Source organism: Mugil cephalus, chromosome 2, assembly GCF_022458985.1.
Source record: "Mugil cephalus isolate CIBA_MC_2020 chromosome 2, CIBA_Mcephalus_1.1, whole genome shotgun sequence".
Lineage (NCBI taxonomy): Eukaryota > Metazoa > Chordata > Actinopteri > Mugiliformes > Mugilidae > Mugil > Mugil cephalus.
Window position 1 is genome coordinate 15,126,459 of NC_061771.1, and position 15,075 is coordinate 15,141,533.

Here is a 15,075-nt window from a genome sequence, read left to right on the forward strand (position 1 = left end):
TACTGTAGTTTTGAGTCATCGAGACTGAGAAGTGTACGTAGCAGCGCATATACATCGCTCTGAAACCTGCTTTTACACCCTCATCCTTTATTTTATGCCTTGTACATTTGTGTAAATAGACATTTTCTATTTTTTGTATAGCGAGGCAACATTAACACCATGGAACTAAACTCTCTTTTAATTCTGCTGGAGGCTGCAGAGTACTTGGAAAGAAGAGACAGAGGTATTTCAAGCTAAACTTAAGCAACATTTCTACGCTAATGCTCTCCTATTATTTTTTATTTTGTAGACGGACATTTAAGCCGGCAGCTAGGTCAATACATTTTTTTACGTGTCCTGCCATAGTGCAGGTATGATGTCACTTTACAGACAATGGGACACTGAGGAGGCGATGTACGTCTATATGCCGGCAAATAATAGCCATAATTTATTATTTAAAGTGTGTCATGTGTTTATAAACTGTGCCAGCACTGTTTCTAACACCGACACTGTGTTGGAAGTAGTCAGGGTGCTGCATATTTTTTTGATTTCGATTTGGGGGAACGAGTAAACAAGAGTGACATTGAAAATATGGGGCAGTATCATATCGCTAGAAGTGACTACGAGGCATTAATTATCTTACACTGGGAAAATAGACGAGGCTTTACAGCGCTTTATGGACGAATTAGTATCGATTAATGGTCGATTTCGGCCACTCTTTAATCGACATTTAGCTCCCCGTGGCTGTTTAATGTTTCACCAAGTGGGGGAAATTTACATTTGTTTATTTCTGCAGCCGTGTCATTTATTTATTTATTTAAAAAGCTGTTTTATTTATTTATTGTTTTCTCTTTTTCTGTGTTAAATAGAGGCAGAGCATGGTTACGCGTCTGTTTTACCATACAGCAGCGAGTTTTCCCGAAAGAAAACGAAAGCATCGCCGATTTCCAGAAAAGCTCAGAACAATAGGTAAATATAATTTCTTACGATTTCGCATATTTGTCTGTGCGTCCATGCCACACACAAACACAAACACGCACACACGCACGCAAACGCGCGCGCGTATGCTCGCACGCACGCACACGTGCACGTGCACATGCATATGTATCACAAGTGCAGGGCAGCAGTTTTGCACGCACTCTGCCATCTCTGCTGCTCCCTGGGCTGGGCTCCCTCTGTCTCTCTCTCCCTCTTTCTCTCTCTCTCTCTCTCTGTGTTTTGGTCTCTCCAATAAACAGTGCCACGCGTACACCGTCAACTCCGCAGCTCCCTCTGTTTCACGTCTCCGCCGAGACAGACGCAGAAAAACACGACACGCACGTAACCTTTCGTTTTCTGGCTGCTCCCTGTCTCGCTCGCGACTACCACCTGGGCCTTTAAAACGTGTTTCCTTTTTCATGTGGTGTTTTGTGCCCTTCTGTCTGATCTCAAACGAAAGCGCTTCGTTACAAAGCCATGTTCTTCCAACTCCCACTCAGCCCTCAACCCCAGGTTTCATTGTTGTTGTTGTTGTTGTTGTTGTTGTTGTTGTTATTGGCTGTTGGACCCCCCCTCCACACACACACACACACACACACACACACACACACACCATAGGTCAAAGCTTCTGATCAGAGTGTATCGATTACTATTCGCTGTCCCCCCGTGAAAGTTTCATGGTAGTTGGTAGTTTGACCCGGTTACTCCGCAACTATAGGAGGAGATAAGGTTACAAGAACATTACATAAGTACACAAGTGCAAGTTTCAGTTTCGTTTAGCCCGGACGAGTTGGGAGAGGGCTACTTAAAAGGTGATTTAAATGCCAGCAAGTTGGCGTTCTCACATCTCAAACAAATATTCATTTAATACACTCGCCTGCCAAAAAAAAACAAAAAAAAAAAAAACACACAGGGCACACTAGTGAAAACAAATGCCCTCCCATAACACAACAACACTCCTTAACACGTTTATGAAAGGCGGTCACCTGACGGGACAGAAAAGTACAGCATTTGTTGAGGAATTGCAGCAATAAAAGAACATGAAATAATATACCACATTATACACTCGTTCGCCAAAACATTAGGTACGCCGGTGACAGCGAATCAGTTCTAATGCAGAAGTCCTGCTCTAAATTTGATCTTCATTGCTGTCATGATGTTCAGTTTATGTTGAGACGGCGTAGCAACGCTGCTAATTCAACTGCGTCATCGTTTTGGAGGATGTAGTCTGCGGCGCTGTTAGCCCGCGCTCAATCAAACACTGAAGTTTGTCTGTTGTTTAGTCCACTGACTGAAATGTAGTAGTCAAAATAACATGTGTTGTAACCTGAAGCTAAGCTTAAGCGGAGGCCTGTTTTTATTTGAACCGCATCAGTTTTCACTGGTGTACCAGCTGAATTGTCTGTATTTTTTTTAGCACGTGTGTTTTTGTTATGAAACATCACGGTGAAAAATGCCCCAATGTAACATGACATCGTCAAATAACAAATTTTATCCAACTAAATCCGTTATAGATGGGGACCAGGGTGGTAAAGTGTGTAATTTTATTTGATTTTATTTTATTTTTGAATATAAGTGACAAAAGATATTCACATAAATATCAAAGTGGTCCAGGCGTGCAACAGGAAACCCCTTTTCTCAATTTTACTACCTGTGATTTACTGTAAATGTTTTTGTTGTTTTCGGGAAGTCGCGTGTTGTGTCAGCGCCGTTTCTACTCCTAAGCACGTTAGCACATCGAGGTCTGATTTTAGAGAGAGAGGGACACGCAGAGAGAGAGAGAAAACACTAATTTCCTGTTGGCTAATAATAGTTAAGGGCACTACAGTGAGGAAATCATTCCTCAGCGGTTAGAGTTACGTCACCGCACGTACGGCACGTCAGAAGTATTTAACGACACTCCCTTTTTTTAAAAAGGTGTGTAGTCTTCTCGTAGTGATACTTTTAATTCTTAAATATGAATGCGGCCTCTGCTACATTCCTGCACGCATGGGTTAGGGGTGTGCGTGTGTTTGTGGATGTGGCAGGTGGGTGTGGTCGCTGAAACAGACACTTACTACACCCTGTGACTACTCCGCTTCATGCACACCAGGCCTGCTTTTCCCTCCTTTTTTTTTTTTTTTTTTTTAGTGACTGCACTGTGAGCAAATTCCCCAATTCCCTTTATGCTCTCCTGCAGCTCGCTTTTTTTTTTAAGCATCAACAGGATGTTTGAACAGAAACTGAGGCTGGCAGTTTGTAAAATAAGAAAAAGCCGAAAAAAAAAAAAGCACAATGCCCGCCTTGTAGAATCGACAACTGGTGCTAAAGCTTTGATTATCGTGATCCAATCTCCCCACATCAAAACGGATAACTTGTTTTGCAACGGGGCATGTGATTTAAAAAAAAAAGAAGAAGAAGAAGAAGAAGAAATACATTTGGGAGTCTATTTTAGCACATTTAATTGTTGGGAATATTCTTCCTTCCTTCTCGGTGACACTAGATGTGAGAAAAAAAAGAAACATTTGAATACAGCAGACGACACGGAAAGGCTCCCTTCGTTTGCATCTTTGAATTCCTTCCTGTGAATGTGGGAAAACAAACACAGGGCTCTCTGAGGATGAGCGGCGGCGGTTTTACATCCCATAAAAAAATAAGGCCGATCCAAAGCTGTTTTACCAACTTTTGATCTTCGGGCAGGAAAGTTCACGAGATCTCCGCGCTTTGCATGTCGCCGCCGTGCTTTTACATATCATGTAAAGTCGCGCATTAATCTGGCGTTATTACAGGCCCGTGAGTGTCCCCTTCCTCTGAATGATTTCCTGGTCGTGCCCCCGCGCTTTGACTGGGACGCTTCCCCCACGCAGCGCAGGTTTGAATAGCTCTACTTCCTCCTGGACGGAGCGAGCCTCTTTGTCGGCAGGTTATTAGCGGCGGTGCGACGTCCTGCCCTTCTCGCGGGACGGTCAGCTGCGGCCCTCTTTCGTGCACGCGCCCCTCCTCGGCACCAGCTGTGGGAACTGCTGCTTGGCCGGCACAAGGGCTCTCAAACAGTGGAAAAAAAAAAAAAAGAAAAATCTGAAAAGGCTTGTTGTCAGTCTGGCCCCTTTTGTTGTCGCTGTTTTTGTTTTTATTGCCGTGGTATCCATGACGGTCTCATGAACAGAGGGCCCGTTTCAGGCGGGCTGCGGTGGCCTCGCTGCTCCCGGGGCCGCGCGTCATAATAGAGGCTCTCCCCGGAATAGACCACACGCTGAGGAATCCTGCAGCGTCTCGGCCTCCAGACGTCTGAGCGTGTTTTCTGTCCCGTTTTTTCAGGGGGCCGGCGTGCAGCCCGTGCGGGGCGGGCGAGGGCGTCCGACGCACAGAGAGCGCGCGGGCGGGAAATGGGTTTTTATAAAAGTTTTAAAGTAAAAGTTTAAAGCTCACATCTATCACACATTCCCCATAATGCGTGACCGATCCTCCGCGTGTTTGTTCTCGTAATCCACCCAAATCTCAGTCAATATGCAGCGGATCGGGCTTGTTTTCAAGTAGTTTAACGGCGCGTTTCTTACGAGGAGCTTTAATGTCACGTTCAAAAGCCGCGGTGCCTCCTGAGAGAAGAGAAGAAAAGAGACAGACAAGACCTTTCTTTGATCTCGCTGTTTCTTGACATGTTCTTTTAAACTTGCTTTCATCTGCCTTACATTTAGCTGCAACTAACCAAGCCCCCTCACAATGACACCGGATCTCAACTCTCCAGTCATGTGGTGTAAAGTTTTGGTCCTAGGATTGTAACAGCTTTGTCTGCCCCGACACTCATCTTTGTCTTTTTGTCATTTCAGATCATCACACAACGAGCTGGAGAAACACAGGTAAGGCTCAAATATCTCACCCTCCTCCACCTCGTTGTTGTTTTTTTTTTAGTTTTCTTCGTGTGCGTCTTTGAGTTCCTGACACACTTATTTAAGAAATCACGTCTGCTGCTGCGCGTCAGATTCCTCTGAGTCAAAACCAGCACGGACTGAATCAGAACTCACCGTCTAAAGATTTCCAGAGATTTAATCGGCGTGTATTCCTCGTGCCTGAAAACAGATAATAAGGTGATTTCAAAGAGCACTTTCATGTTGATTAGATCTGTCTCCTTTCCACCGGTGACACTCGTCGCCTTGTGTGGAATCCTGTCAGACTGACTGATGCGCCTGTCATTCCTCCACACTCAGGAGATTACACAAAAACGCACAAATATCAGGTGAAATACATAGTTAAGTCATTGTTTTGGTGCTGCAAGGTCAAAAAAAAACTAAAAACAACCTGACAGAGTGGATTTAGGAAACAGCTGATGTGACCAGCAGCACGTGAGCCGAGGCAGGAATGGGTGTGTTGCCGACCGTAAACATGTGCGTGACACTCATCCACGTTGTGGGATCGGGGTTTGCCCGTCACATGTCTGGCTGGGAGTGAGTAATGAATCTGAGCTAGCACAGCAGCGCACAGGGAAACAAGAAAAAAAACATGTTCGGACTTATTCCTCCCTGACCTGAGAGTCGGAGGAGGCCGCGGCTGATCACGCTGCAGGTGTTGAGACACAGCGCGTACCTCACGTCCAGTGACGGGCGCGGTTGCGTTACCAGCGAAGTGACGTCCATTCAAACTGACAAAGTGCCGGTAAATTATTCCATAATCAGCTCGCTTACTTCCCTTTGCCGTCACTTTGTCGCAGGTTTTCTGAAAAAACACGCGGTTTTTAACGCGCGGCGTCACGACCGTAGTGATGAAACGCGCGAGTTATCTAATACGCGCAGGATATTACGAGCTGACCTCACGAATAAAATTCCATTTAATCGCCCCTTCTGCTTTTCGGCCCTTCTCATTTCCACCCGCGACTGTTTTGTGTGCGGAGGAGTTTCTGCGCGGTCGGTCTCCGTCTGAAACCCGCGGCCTTGGATAACGCTCGCATGTGTGACAGCTTCAGACCGTGACACAAACAAACACGGGGCATGTGTGTGTAGGGTGTTACACGGCTGTATCCGTGTAACTAATATTTAATGCCAACATAATGAACAAGACACGGTGTAAAGTTACAAAGTAAACATTGTCTTTGTTTCTGTATTTCAAAGAGAAATGACTTTTTACTCCACTACATTTGTCAGACTGCTGCAGTTTCTTTATGTCGGTCACATGATGAAATATGTACAATGGATTTTTACACATTAAATTCAAGTTAATGTGTCACTAATGATAAAAATAGAGTAGTATAACATGTAAACAGTAACCAAACCCACTCTGACGATCAGCCAGTGCTTTAAGACTTTTGAGATTTATTTATTTAATAATCACAAACTATTCAGTGACCTGATAATCGAAACAATAGAAAGAGAAACTCTTTCAGAAAATCTTCCCCGTCGGCGTCCGCGGTTGAACTCCGTCTGTGTGTTGTTGACTCATAAGAAACCCGAAAGCCACCGAGTTGACCCGTCCGACCAGTTTGAATAACGTGTGACCAGTTCGCAGCAAACCAGAAGCCTCGGCCTCGTTCCATCTGCGGCAGCAGATGCAGTATCGTCTCCGAAATCTCCCTCACGCCCTCAGACGCCACTCCGGGGAGGCGCTGCTCGTTTGAGACCTGACTCACCGCCTTTGTTTGGTCATGTGTCGTGTTTTCGCTTCACCCCCTCGCGGCACAGAGCCGTCCTTGTGCTACACGTTCACGAGGTAGGAAAGGTGACTGACGAGTGTCTGTCTTAGATGCCCCAAGGCTCGAGAGCCGGGCTCGGCATTCGCACAACTGGAATTACTCGACACCTAGTTTTCACACCTGATTTAACTTTTAGAAATAATAATAATAAAAAAAAAAAACTGGTTCTGTCAAAAGGAATCTTTAAATTAATCAAAGAAGTCGAAGCTGACGCACGTTTCTCCGCTACCTGTTCGTTCTGGGTCATCAGGTGTCAGCGTTCGATCGCTGTTTGTTATCTGTCCGTGAATCTGGTTTGTTTATTATTTGATTAACATTATGTGTGCGATATTTGGAAAATCCCAAGTTTGCCTCTTCAGTTTTCCGAACTTATTAAGTTAACAATCACATGACGAATTGTGAGTTCATGTGATGTCGAAATGAGTGGAAAAATACGTTGAGGCGAAGGCACCTCTGACTCTGAACAGCTACTCACAACAGTTTGACGCAGGACCTGTTGAGTTTTTCACTAGTGTTGTCACTAGCCTAACACCACACCTCTGAGGCAAATACAAACAGTTTTAGAATAAGCACGCATGTGTTTCAAATGAATCACATGTCGTGGCTCTCCTTTTCTTTTCTGTATCTGTGTGTGTGTTTAAAACTAAATATTTACAGATTAGTTTTCCAGTGGGTTTATTAACCTAATCGTCGTTGCCGTGAAGGTTTTCAGAGGAAACCCGCTGAACCTCCCGTGGACGTCGGGCTCGTAGCCGCGGCTCATCTCGTCCGTGCGTCTCGTTATCAGAGCGAGTCGTCTGGTCTGGTGGGCGCGGAGCACCCCAGGGTCGCCCGTCCTGCTTATCTGTCGCAGCCTCGGTTCAGCGGTGACGGCTCCTTTCGGGCCTTTTTTGAGGATGACTCTGCTGCTTTTTTTAAAACATTTTTTTTCCTTTTTTTTCTTTTTCGCTCTCACTCATCATTGCATCACCGCGAGCGCAGGCCCGGCGTTGCGGATGTCGACGTCTCTGTGAAATCAAACGCTGCCGTGCGGTCGCTCTCCGCTGGCATCGCTTCCTTCCCATTTCTGTGCGGAGCCGCTGTCGATCACGCCTCTGGTGACCCGCCGTGCCGCGCGTTTCCTTCTTTCGAGCGGTGCCAAGAAATTGCGCAACCCCCCGAAGACGTTTCGCTTTCCAGCGTGTCACCTGTTTACAGGAACTCGGTCCAGAGGCGTGTGACGGAGCATCTGGCGTCTGGTTTTGAACTAGCTCTCCTCCAATCGGAGGGAGGATTTTACGGTTCTATTTATATCTCCCCCACCCACAGCTATCGGTTTCATTTACGAGATCACTCCGATTAGAGTGATGTATAAAGTTTGCACACTGATTTCGACAAACAGTGTCGGCTTACAGTGTGCGTCTCGCTGCGGATGATGTGCGGCGACTGTGCGACACCTCGTGAACCCCGGCTTTAAATTTTCATACGCTCCGCGGACGCGGGAGCAAGTGCTCCCTTTGTCACGGTCCAGTCTTCCCCCTAATTAAATTTACTCTCCGAGTCTCCTCTGCTCCCAGCTGTGATGAATGACTTATTTGGCTTTGAGGAGCTCTTTCCCCCCTCAAGTGAAACCAGCCTGTGTGCGCGTAGGCCTCGGCAGAGCCGTGTGAGTTATGGCGGTGCGTGTCGGCGGGAGGGAGACCCATCCACCGCCCTGTTACTGTACTGCCTTCCACACGTTCGTCTCCCTCTTTCTCCAGAGACCACATCTGTTTTTTCTGTTATCTCATTTTTCTCCGCTTCTCCTTATTCTGGCTGTCCTTTTTCGCCCACTAAAAGCCTCTGAGTCAGCAGAAACCTGAGGCGAGGGGTGGTGGGGGGGGGGGGAGCGGAGGAGCGCTCCCTCCTCACAGAAGGCCCTTTATCCCTGAACCCAGTGATAAAACTAAACTCGTTTTGTTTTTTTGAGGTGTCCGCCGTCCTCACGCATAAACCAAAACCTGCAGTTTACTGCGGATCGTCAGCTGCATGCCTAAAAGTCAAGACCACATCCTTTTCCGCGTCCTTTCAAATTCACAGATTTGTTTGTTGAGAGGAGTCAAAACTGTTACATAAAGTGTGGAAAGTTTACTTTTTTTTTTTTCCTTCCACTTTTGGTTTTCGTGTGACGTTCGAACGCTCACATGATTCGCTCACGCACTTCCTCAACCATCACACTCTCGGTCACATTCCTCCTCCGTCCGACGTCTGTAGGTTTTCGTGTGCAGCAAACAACCAAACGTAATGAACGATGCACTAATCATTGAAGCACATATAGGTCATGTGGTCGTTATATTGGTGAATGGGGACCCAGTAGTGAGGATTGTTTATTATTATTTAGGTTGACGTTTTCTGTCTTGTCCCGCTACATTTTGTATACATTGCTCAGATTTGCAACGCAAGTGGTTTTGTCCACACTGTTGTGACGGCCTGGGTTTTTAAATGCACTGAGGAGTAAGAAACAGGCTGCAGCTGGAGGTCGGCCTCAGAGGGCACGCGTGGAATTTCTCCACCTTGAGGTCACTCCGCGTCGAGAAGCTCCTCGACTCCCTCAGGTCAAACCGGCCCGAGTTTGCTGCGCATGTGCTGGGGTTTTTTTTTTTTCTTTTTTTTTTCCGCCTTTTGTTTCCTTTTCAAACATTTGTACGCTCGCGCACACGAATACGAGTGCGTGAATGCTGAAGGCCCGCATTCGGACGCTCCCTCTCAGGTGTTGCGGCTTGCGGGGTGCTCCGCAGCGAACCGGGTTCCCTGGCGCGAAACAGCTGATGCTCGTAAAAAAAAAAAAACAGCAGCGCGCGGTGCACTTTTAACAAGGTGTAGTGTGGAGCTTTGGGGTGGGCTCTCGCTGACAAAGCAGCGCAATCAAAAAAAAAAGAGGAGAAGGAACGAGCGACTGCGCCGCCCGCGGTTGGTTGGGTCGCGGGACGGAGTCTCGTCGAGGAGGGGACGGGACACTCTCGAGTGCAGCTGGAGGGAGGAACGAGGGGCAGCGTAGAACGCGGCTGTTATGTGTGTCAGCCTGAAAATCAGGTCAGCGGAGCATACACACATGCTACACTGGAATGCAGAGTTAGGTAACAGAGGCTGTTAAGGGGGGGGGGGGCCGGAGTACGAGGCTGCGCGGGGATCACAAAACCAGCAGGCCGAGTATTACCGCAGGGCTCTGCTGCTGCACTTGGTGCTGCCTGTTTAGTTTTTTTGGCAGTCTGGTTTCGCCGATCCTTTTTCTGAGGATGCCCCCGCAGCATAGTGTTCAGACTGGTTTCTTTCTGCAGGCTAAATTCATAATTAGCCCACGAACTCAGCACTGAACAAGGTGTCCTGGGTTTGAGTCACATGACACACGCCCTGAACTATTCAGACCTTCCATAAATCAAAAAGGTCAAATCTCTTCTTGTTTTTTTCCTCTGAGCAACATTCAGCTTCCACTTATCGTCAGCCCTTTAGATGGACTCAGACTCTCGTACTGGAGGCCGCCCCACTGTCCTTTAAAAAAGTAAACAGCCCGGCACTTTACAGTCAACACGGAGTCAGCAGTCTTCTCTCATGCCATCAGATTCTTCCGTGTTAATCATTGACCGAGATCATTATAAAAACCTGAGCTCTTTGTGTCGGGGGAATGTGTTTACAAAGCACCCTGAACTTGTCTCTGCTGGCCCCCTCCAGCGCTCGCAGATGTGCTTTCCAGTGCACGTCGCGGCGGAAGGCAATTTTTTTAGCGTCCAGGTCTGTCATTTGACGGCGTGTTGAAATGAAACAGAAACGCGCGGGGAAGCCTTTCCCCACTTTCCACCCCTCTCGCCCCTCCGTGTTTGCTCTTTAAACTCGACATCTGTTTTTCTGTTAACACCACTGCGCGCTGGGCGTGCTGAGGAAGAGGCTTTTTCGTAATGATCCCCGCTCGCGCAGGGAATTGTTTCCGTACGCGAAGAACAATCAAATGAATCTAATTACTACGCGTTCACAAGCACGCCCCGGTGGAAATACCAGTTTGTTTTGCGGAAATACTACTCGTGACTAATTCTGCTGTTTCCTGTTGTTCGGTCGCCCGTGAGGAATGCGCAACCCTCTTTTTCTTTAGAGTGATTCTACGAAAACCTGCTCCCCGTCTACGGCGTATCCACTCTGCGTCTGCTTGCAGCTTGCATGTGAGCGCGGGGTCATGTGAGAGCGAGCTCCATGTGCCTTCGGGAGAATGTGTTTATGGGGAAACGTGCATCCGTCTGCCCTGCCTTTCGGCTGTCACTGCACACAGTGGGCGGGCGTGGCGTCCTCGACGACAGAAAACAAACACAAGTGCGTGCCAGACGGCTGACATTTCATATCAGCGCGATTAAAAACCTCTCGTGTCTCCGCGCGGGCCCCGGCTGACGTGGGCAGCGCGGTGCAGCCGCTCCGCCGGGTTTCAGGTGAGCCGCTCCGTCGCGCGCCTTACTTCGCTGCCGCCTTGTTTTTTTTCACAAGGCCCCGGCGTCAGATCTCTGCTGAACGTAAACACGTTGGAGGCGAAGGCCTGGAGGGTGACAGGGAGACTGATGAAGGGCTGCTGAAAAAGGCTGCGTGTGTGATGAGTTTGTCGGCCGGGCCCCCGGGGAGAGGGGGGAACCTCACCGCCTCGAAACCTCCCTCCATCTGCCTCGCGCTCCCGAGGAGCCTGCGAGCCAGATGTAGAGCGACTCCGCCGGCAAACCTCGAATTCCACCGCCTCGCCACGGCGATCCGCGCTCGCGCAACGCAACCCCCCACTTTCACTTCCGCAGCGGAGACGCCGCGGCGAACAGGGGAGGAAGGTTTTCTCTAAAGCCTGGGAGGATTTTCTCGTATTCTGCTCAAAAGTCGCGCTGCATGAAACTCAGAGCTGTCCCACACACGTTTGTTTGCAGACCAAGGAATGACTGACTTCCCCTTTCAACCATGTTATTTACAGATAAAACCTGAAGTGAGTCCGCTCAAAATATCGGTAATAAAGTTTAAGTTTAAGCTGCCATGTCTCCAGATCTCGGTGGTTGAGTGAGCGGGTCACGGTGCCGGTTTAAAATCGAGCACATCAGGTAGAGCGTCCGGCACGGCGACGCATTTTTGGGCCGAAAAACAACGCGGGGCTCTGGCACCGGGAGTAAATACTGCACGCTGACCTCCGACCTTTGTTTAGCGGGTTTGAATGCGCGCCAGACAAGCCTCTCAGCTCAGCGCGTACGGGCCGAGGAATGCGCCGGGCCGCAGTGAGCTCATTAAACGGGACGGCGGAGCGAGGGGCGAAGGCTTGTTGTTTGCATTAGCTCGCCTTCTCAGGGCCCGCAGCTCTTTGTGCGTGACGCGAGAGGAGCCGTCCTGGGACATTTCTGGAGTGAGCAGGACGCGCTAGTATCCCCCAGCGTGCGTCTCAGCGCGACACGCACAGGCCGCTGCAGACGCACCCGAGCGAACAAACAAGATGTTTCACGGTCGCTCCTTCACCCGGGGGCCCCCCGAGCGCGAGCAGGTCTGCGAGAAAGGCGTGGTCTGTACCCGGCAACCTTGGAGCTGAAGTCAGTTTAAATAGTTTGTTCCAGTTTTAGCAGCAGCGTGAAGCCCTCTGAGCAAAAGTTCCTTCTTTTTTTTTTTTTTTCTAGTCAGCTTTGTTTTGGCACTGAGGGAGAAGAGGAGGGCGAAGGAAGGAGGAAAAGGCCAGAGATCAGACACAAATCGTTCTGCGGTGCTGAGCACGCGATGCCAGTCAGGTGGTGATCCCTCTCGACAAAACAACCGGAGACGTTACGCCGAGAAACGATGATGCTTGTTTCTGCAGTTGTCACAACTTTGCTGCCGTTACGGCCCTAATGCTAGACCTTTACTTCTGCACTGCGTTTGAACCCGTTGACACGCGAGCTCACAATCTGCCCCCACGCACCACACAACAGTATCGCGCCGCGACACCGTTCGCGACCGCAAATATCAAAGACCATCCTATTCTCAACCCTGGACAAATTGGAAAATGTAATGTGATTCACAACCACGTGGTCCGGGGGGGGGCCCGAAACCGTCTGCTCTTCATCACGGTCACGACGCTCACGTTCATCTAGTGCCACACTTAGCGTGGCTGTTCCAGGCGCTGTGATAAACATTGCGTGACCGACGCTGGGTTTAGGAATAACAAACGTGAGGGAGGGAGGGAGGGAGGGTCCTCGCTGCAGTCGACTGTGCGCTCTTGAGGAAAAGCAGCGAGTGTGTCTCGTGGCAGGGGAACACATGCTGCTGCTGCGAGGGAGCTGTCAAGGCCGCGGGTGCCAGGTCTAACTAGGTCCTGTCTGAGACGTTTCGCAGAATCATAGGATCAGGGGCTTCCTGTTGTCCCCGGGATGTTCCGACCAGCGCAGACATTTCCTGACACACCAGTCCAGTTTTCAGTGTTTACGCTAAGCTAAGCGATCCGTCTGCCTATGTCGTATTCGGAGCGACATCAGCCTCCTTATCTCACTCTTAATGTGGTAAAAAAAACCCCATTTACATCCTCGGCCCGCCGGGTGAAATATGTACTTAGGACGTTGGGTTTCGAGGCGAAGAGGCAGTAAAAACACCGGCGTTTTCTTGAAGGGGGAGGTGAGCAGCCAGGCAGAGTGTTCGGGGGGGGAACGCCTTGTTTTTGTTTTTCCGTTACAAGAGAGGGCTGGGGGTGGGGTAGGGTGCAAGATGGTTGCCCATTGGCTCAAGTTACCCTTTGGAAGATGTGTGCGGAGCCCTGCCCAGTACAGCTGAGCACACTGCGCTCAAAGAGCCCCTTTTTTCAGCCCCGAGAGAAAGTCATCCTCCAGCTCGGACCCCCACTCCCTCCCAAAAAAAACACCACCCAACCCCCCCAACTCCCCCTGCTGCCGCAGACCCCCTGCTCCTTCCTGCCCGCTTCCCCTGGCCCCAGACCAAGTGCTTCATGTGGCTCCGCTGGGACAGGTTGGAGGTGGCCCCCGCCCCTGTCCTCAGAAGACACTTGTTTTCCAGCGGGACGGGAGCGTGTTGGTGTTGGCAGGGTGGAGCAGAGGGTTGAAGGGGTTCAGCAGACTGCGGGGCAGGTGGAACTGCCCCCGGGGAGAGGAGGAAACAAAAAGAATGAGAGCTCTCTCACGCGGACTTTCTGCGGACCACCTACATGCACCTGCAGGGGCCGTTCGCAGGTTCACTCCGGCTAATCGCCTTCGCATACGTTTAAAAGTCCACAGCAGCCTCACAGCTCGATAAATGATTCGACTGTGTTCTATATTTAGCCTCTGAGACTGTCTCGTTGTGCGCGGGCCGCCTCTGCGCTGACCTCTGAATGAAACAGTCGGGGCCAGTCAGAGGGTCTCTACTTTACGTGCAACATACAGGTGACGCCCTTCCTGAAAAACGAAACAAAACCAAAAAAAAAGAAAACAAAAAACAGGGACCAGAACTGTGCGCGCATGTGTGAAGGCCGAGCGCGCCGGTGCAACCGGCCGCGGCCTGTGCAGTCGGCCCCGCAGAGCTTCATTTCTGCGGTTAGGTTTATTGTGGGCGCAGCGAAGGCCGGCGGAGACCTCGCATTGTCGGAGTTTGTTTACCGTGCAGTCGGAGTTATCCAAAGGAACAGGAGAAAAGGGGGGGAAGGCTGGCGCAGAACAAAGGAACGGTTCATGGGCTGGCTTGACTGATGGAGGATTGAAAGGCCTTTATGAACAAATCTGAATGGACCAAGGACGGGGAGGGGATCCGCTGATAAAAACATGAATGCGGGCAGTCTGTTTTAAATGATATACAGTATCCATAGAAAGTTTGCCTCGTCTTCGCTATCACTCAAATAAACATCCAAATGGTGCTGTTTACTCGAGGATCCAGGGTTATTGGCCTGTGGGGCTTTGGCAGCGAGGCAGGATTTTCAATTTGTGTCATGATCCGAGTCACCAGAACAGACTGGAAGCTCTTCGGGGGCCGCCATTTGGGGTCGGCGATGATTTCCGCGCTCTTTAAACGCACAGCGAGTTCGACATTTTGTGAAGCAAAAAATAACTGAAACAGAGTAAAAATGTAGCGCGCAGTGTTGGACTGCCACAGTGCACAATTACATTTAAGTCATTGTACTACAACACTCTAGATGTACACTACTCGTTGTGTGTTTTTGTGTGTGTGGCGGGGGCTCATAATATTGCAAGTGTTCTTTTGCTGAACTCGACCACACAAATGAAACCACAACCAGCGAGTCACAAAGGGGGCGAGGTAATATTTTATTCATGACAAACAAAACAAAAATAAAATCCTCCACACGGCACTGAGGGCCCGATTGTCCCGCTGGACGTGCGTCACATGTGGGTATGGTTCGTACAGTGCAGTGACAAATGAGCGATGCAGCAACTGTTGCCGGAGGATATTATCCACGACAAACCATTCATCTTGATAAGCGGTCGTGTTGTACCTCAGACGTGTTGGTCTGCAATAATTACAGTGTAATC

The 15,075-nt window shown here is 49.3% G+C and overlaps 1 protein-coding gene across 1 annotated transcript in view; it reads left to right on the forward strand.

Annotated features, from left to right (window-relative positions):
- mxd4 (MAX dimerization protein 4) overlaps positions 1–15,075 on the forward strand; it is a 23,095-nt gene continuing 8,020 nt past the window's right edge. The window contains exons 1-3 of the mRNA XM_047575358.1: positions 1–223; positions 849–948; positions 4,764–4,793. Of these exons, the coding sequence (XP_047431314.1) occupies positions 160–223; positions 849–948; positions 4,764–4,793 (194 nt within the window). The 5' untranslated portion in view covers positions 1–159. The remainder of the gene's footprint in view (positions 224–848; positions 949–4,763; positions 4,794–15,075) is intronic.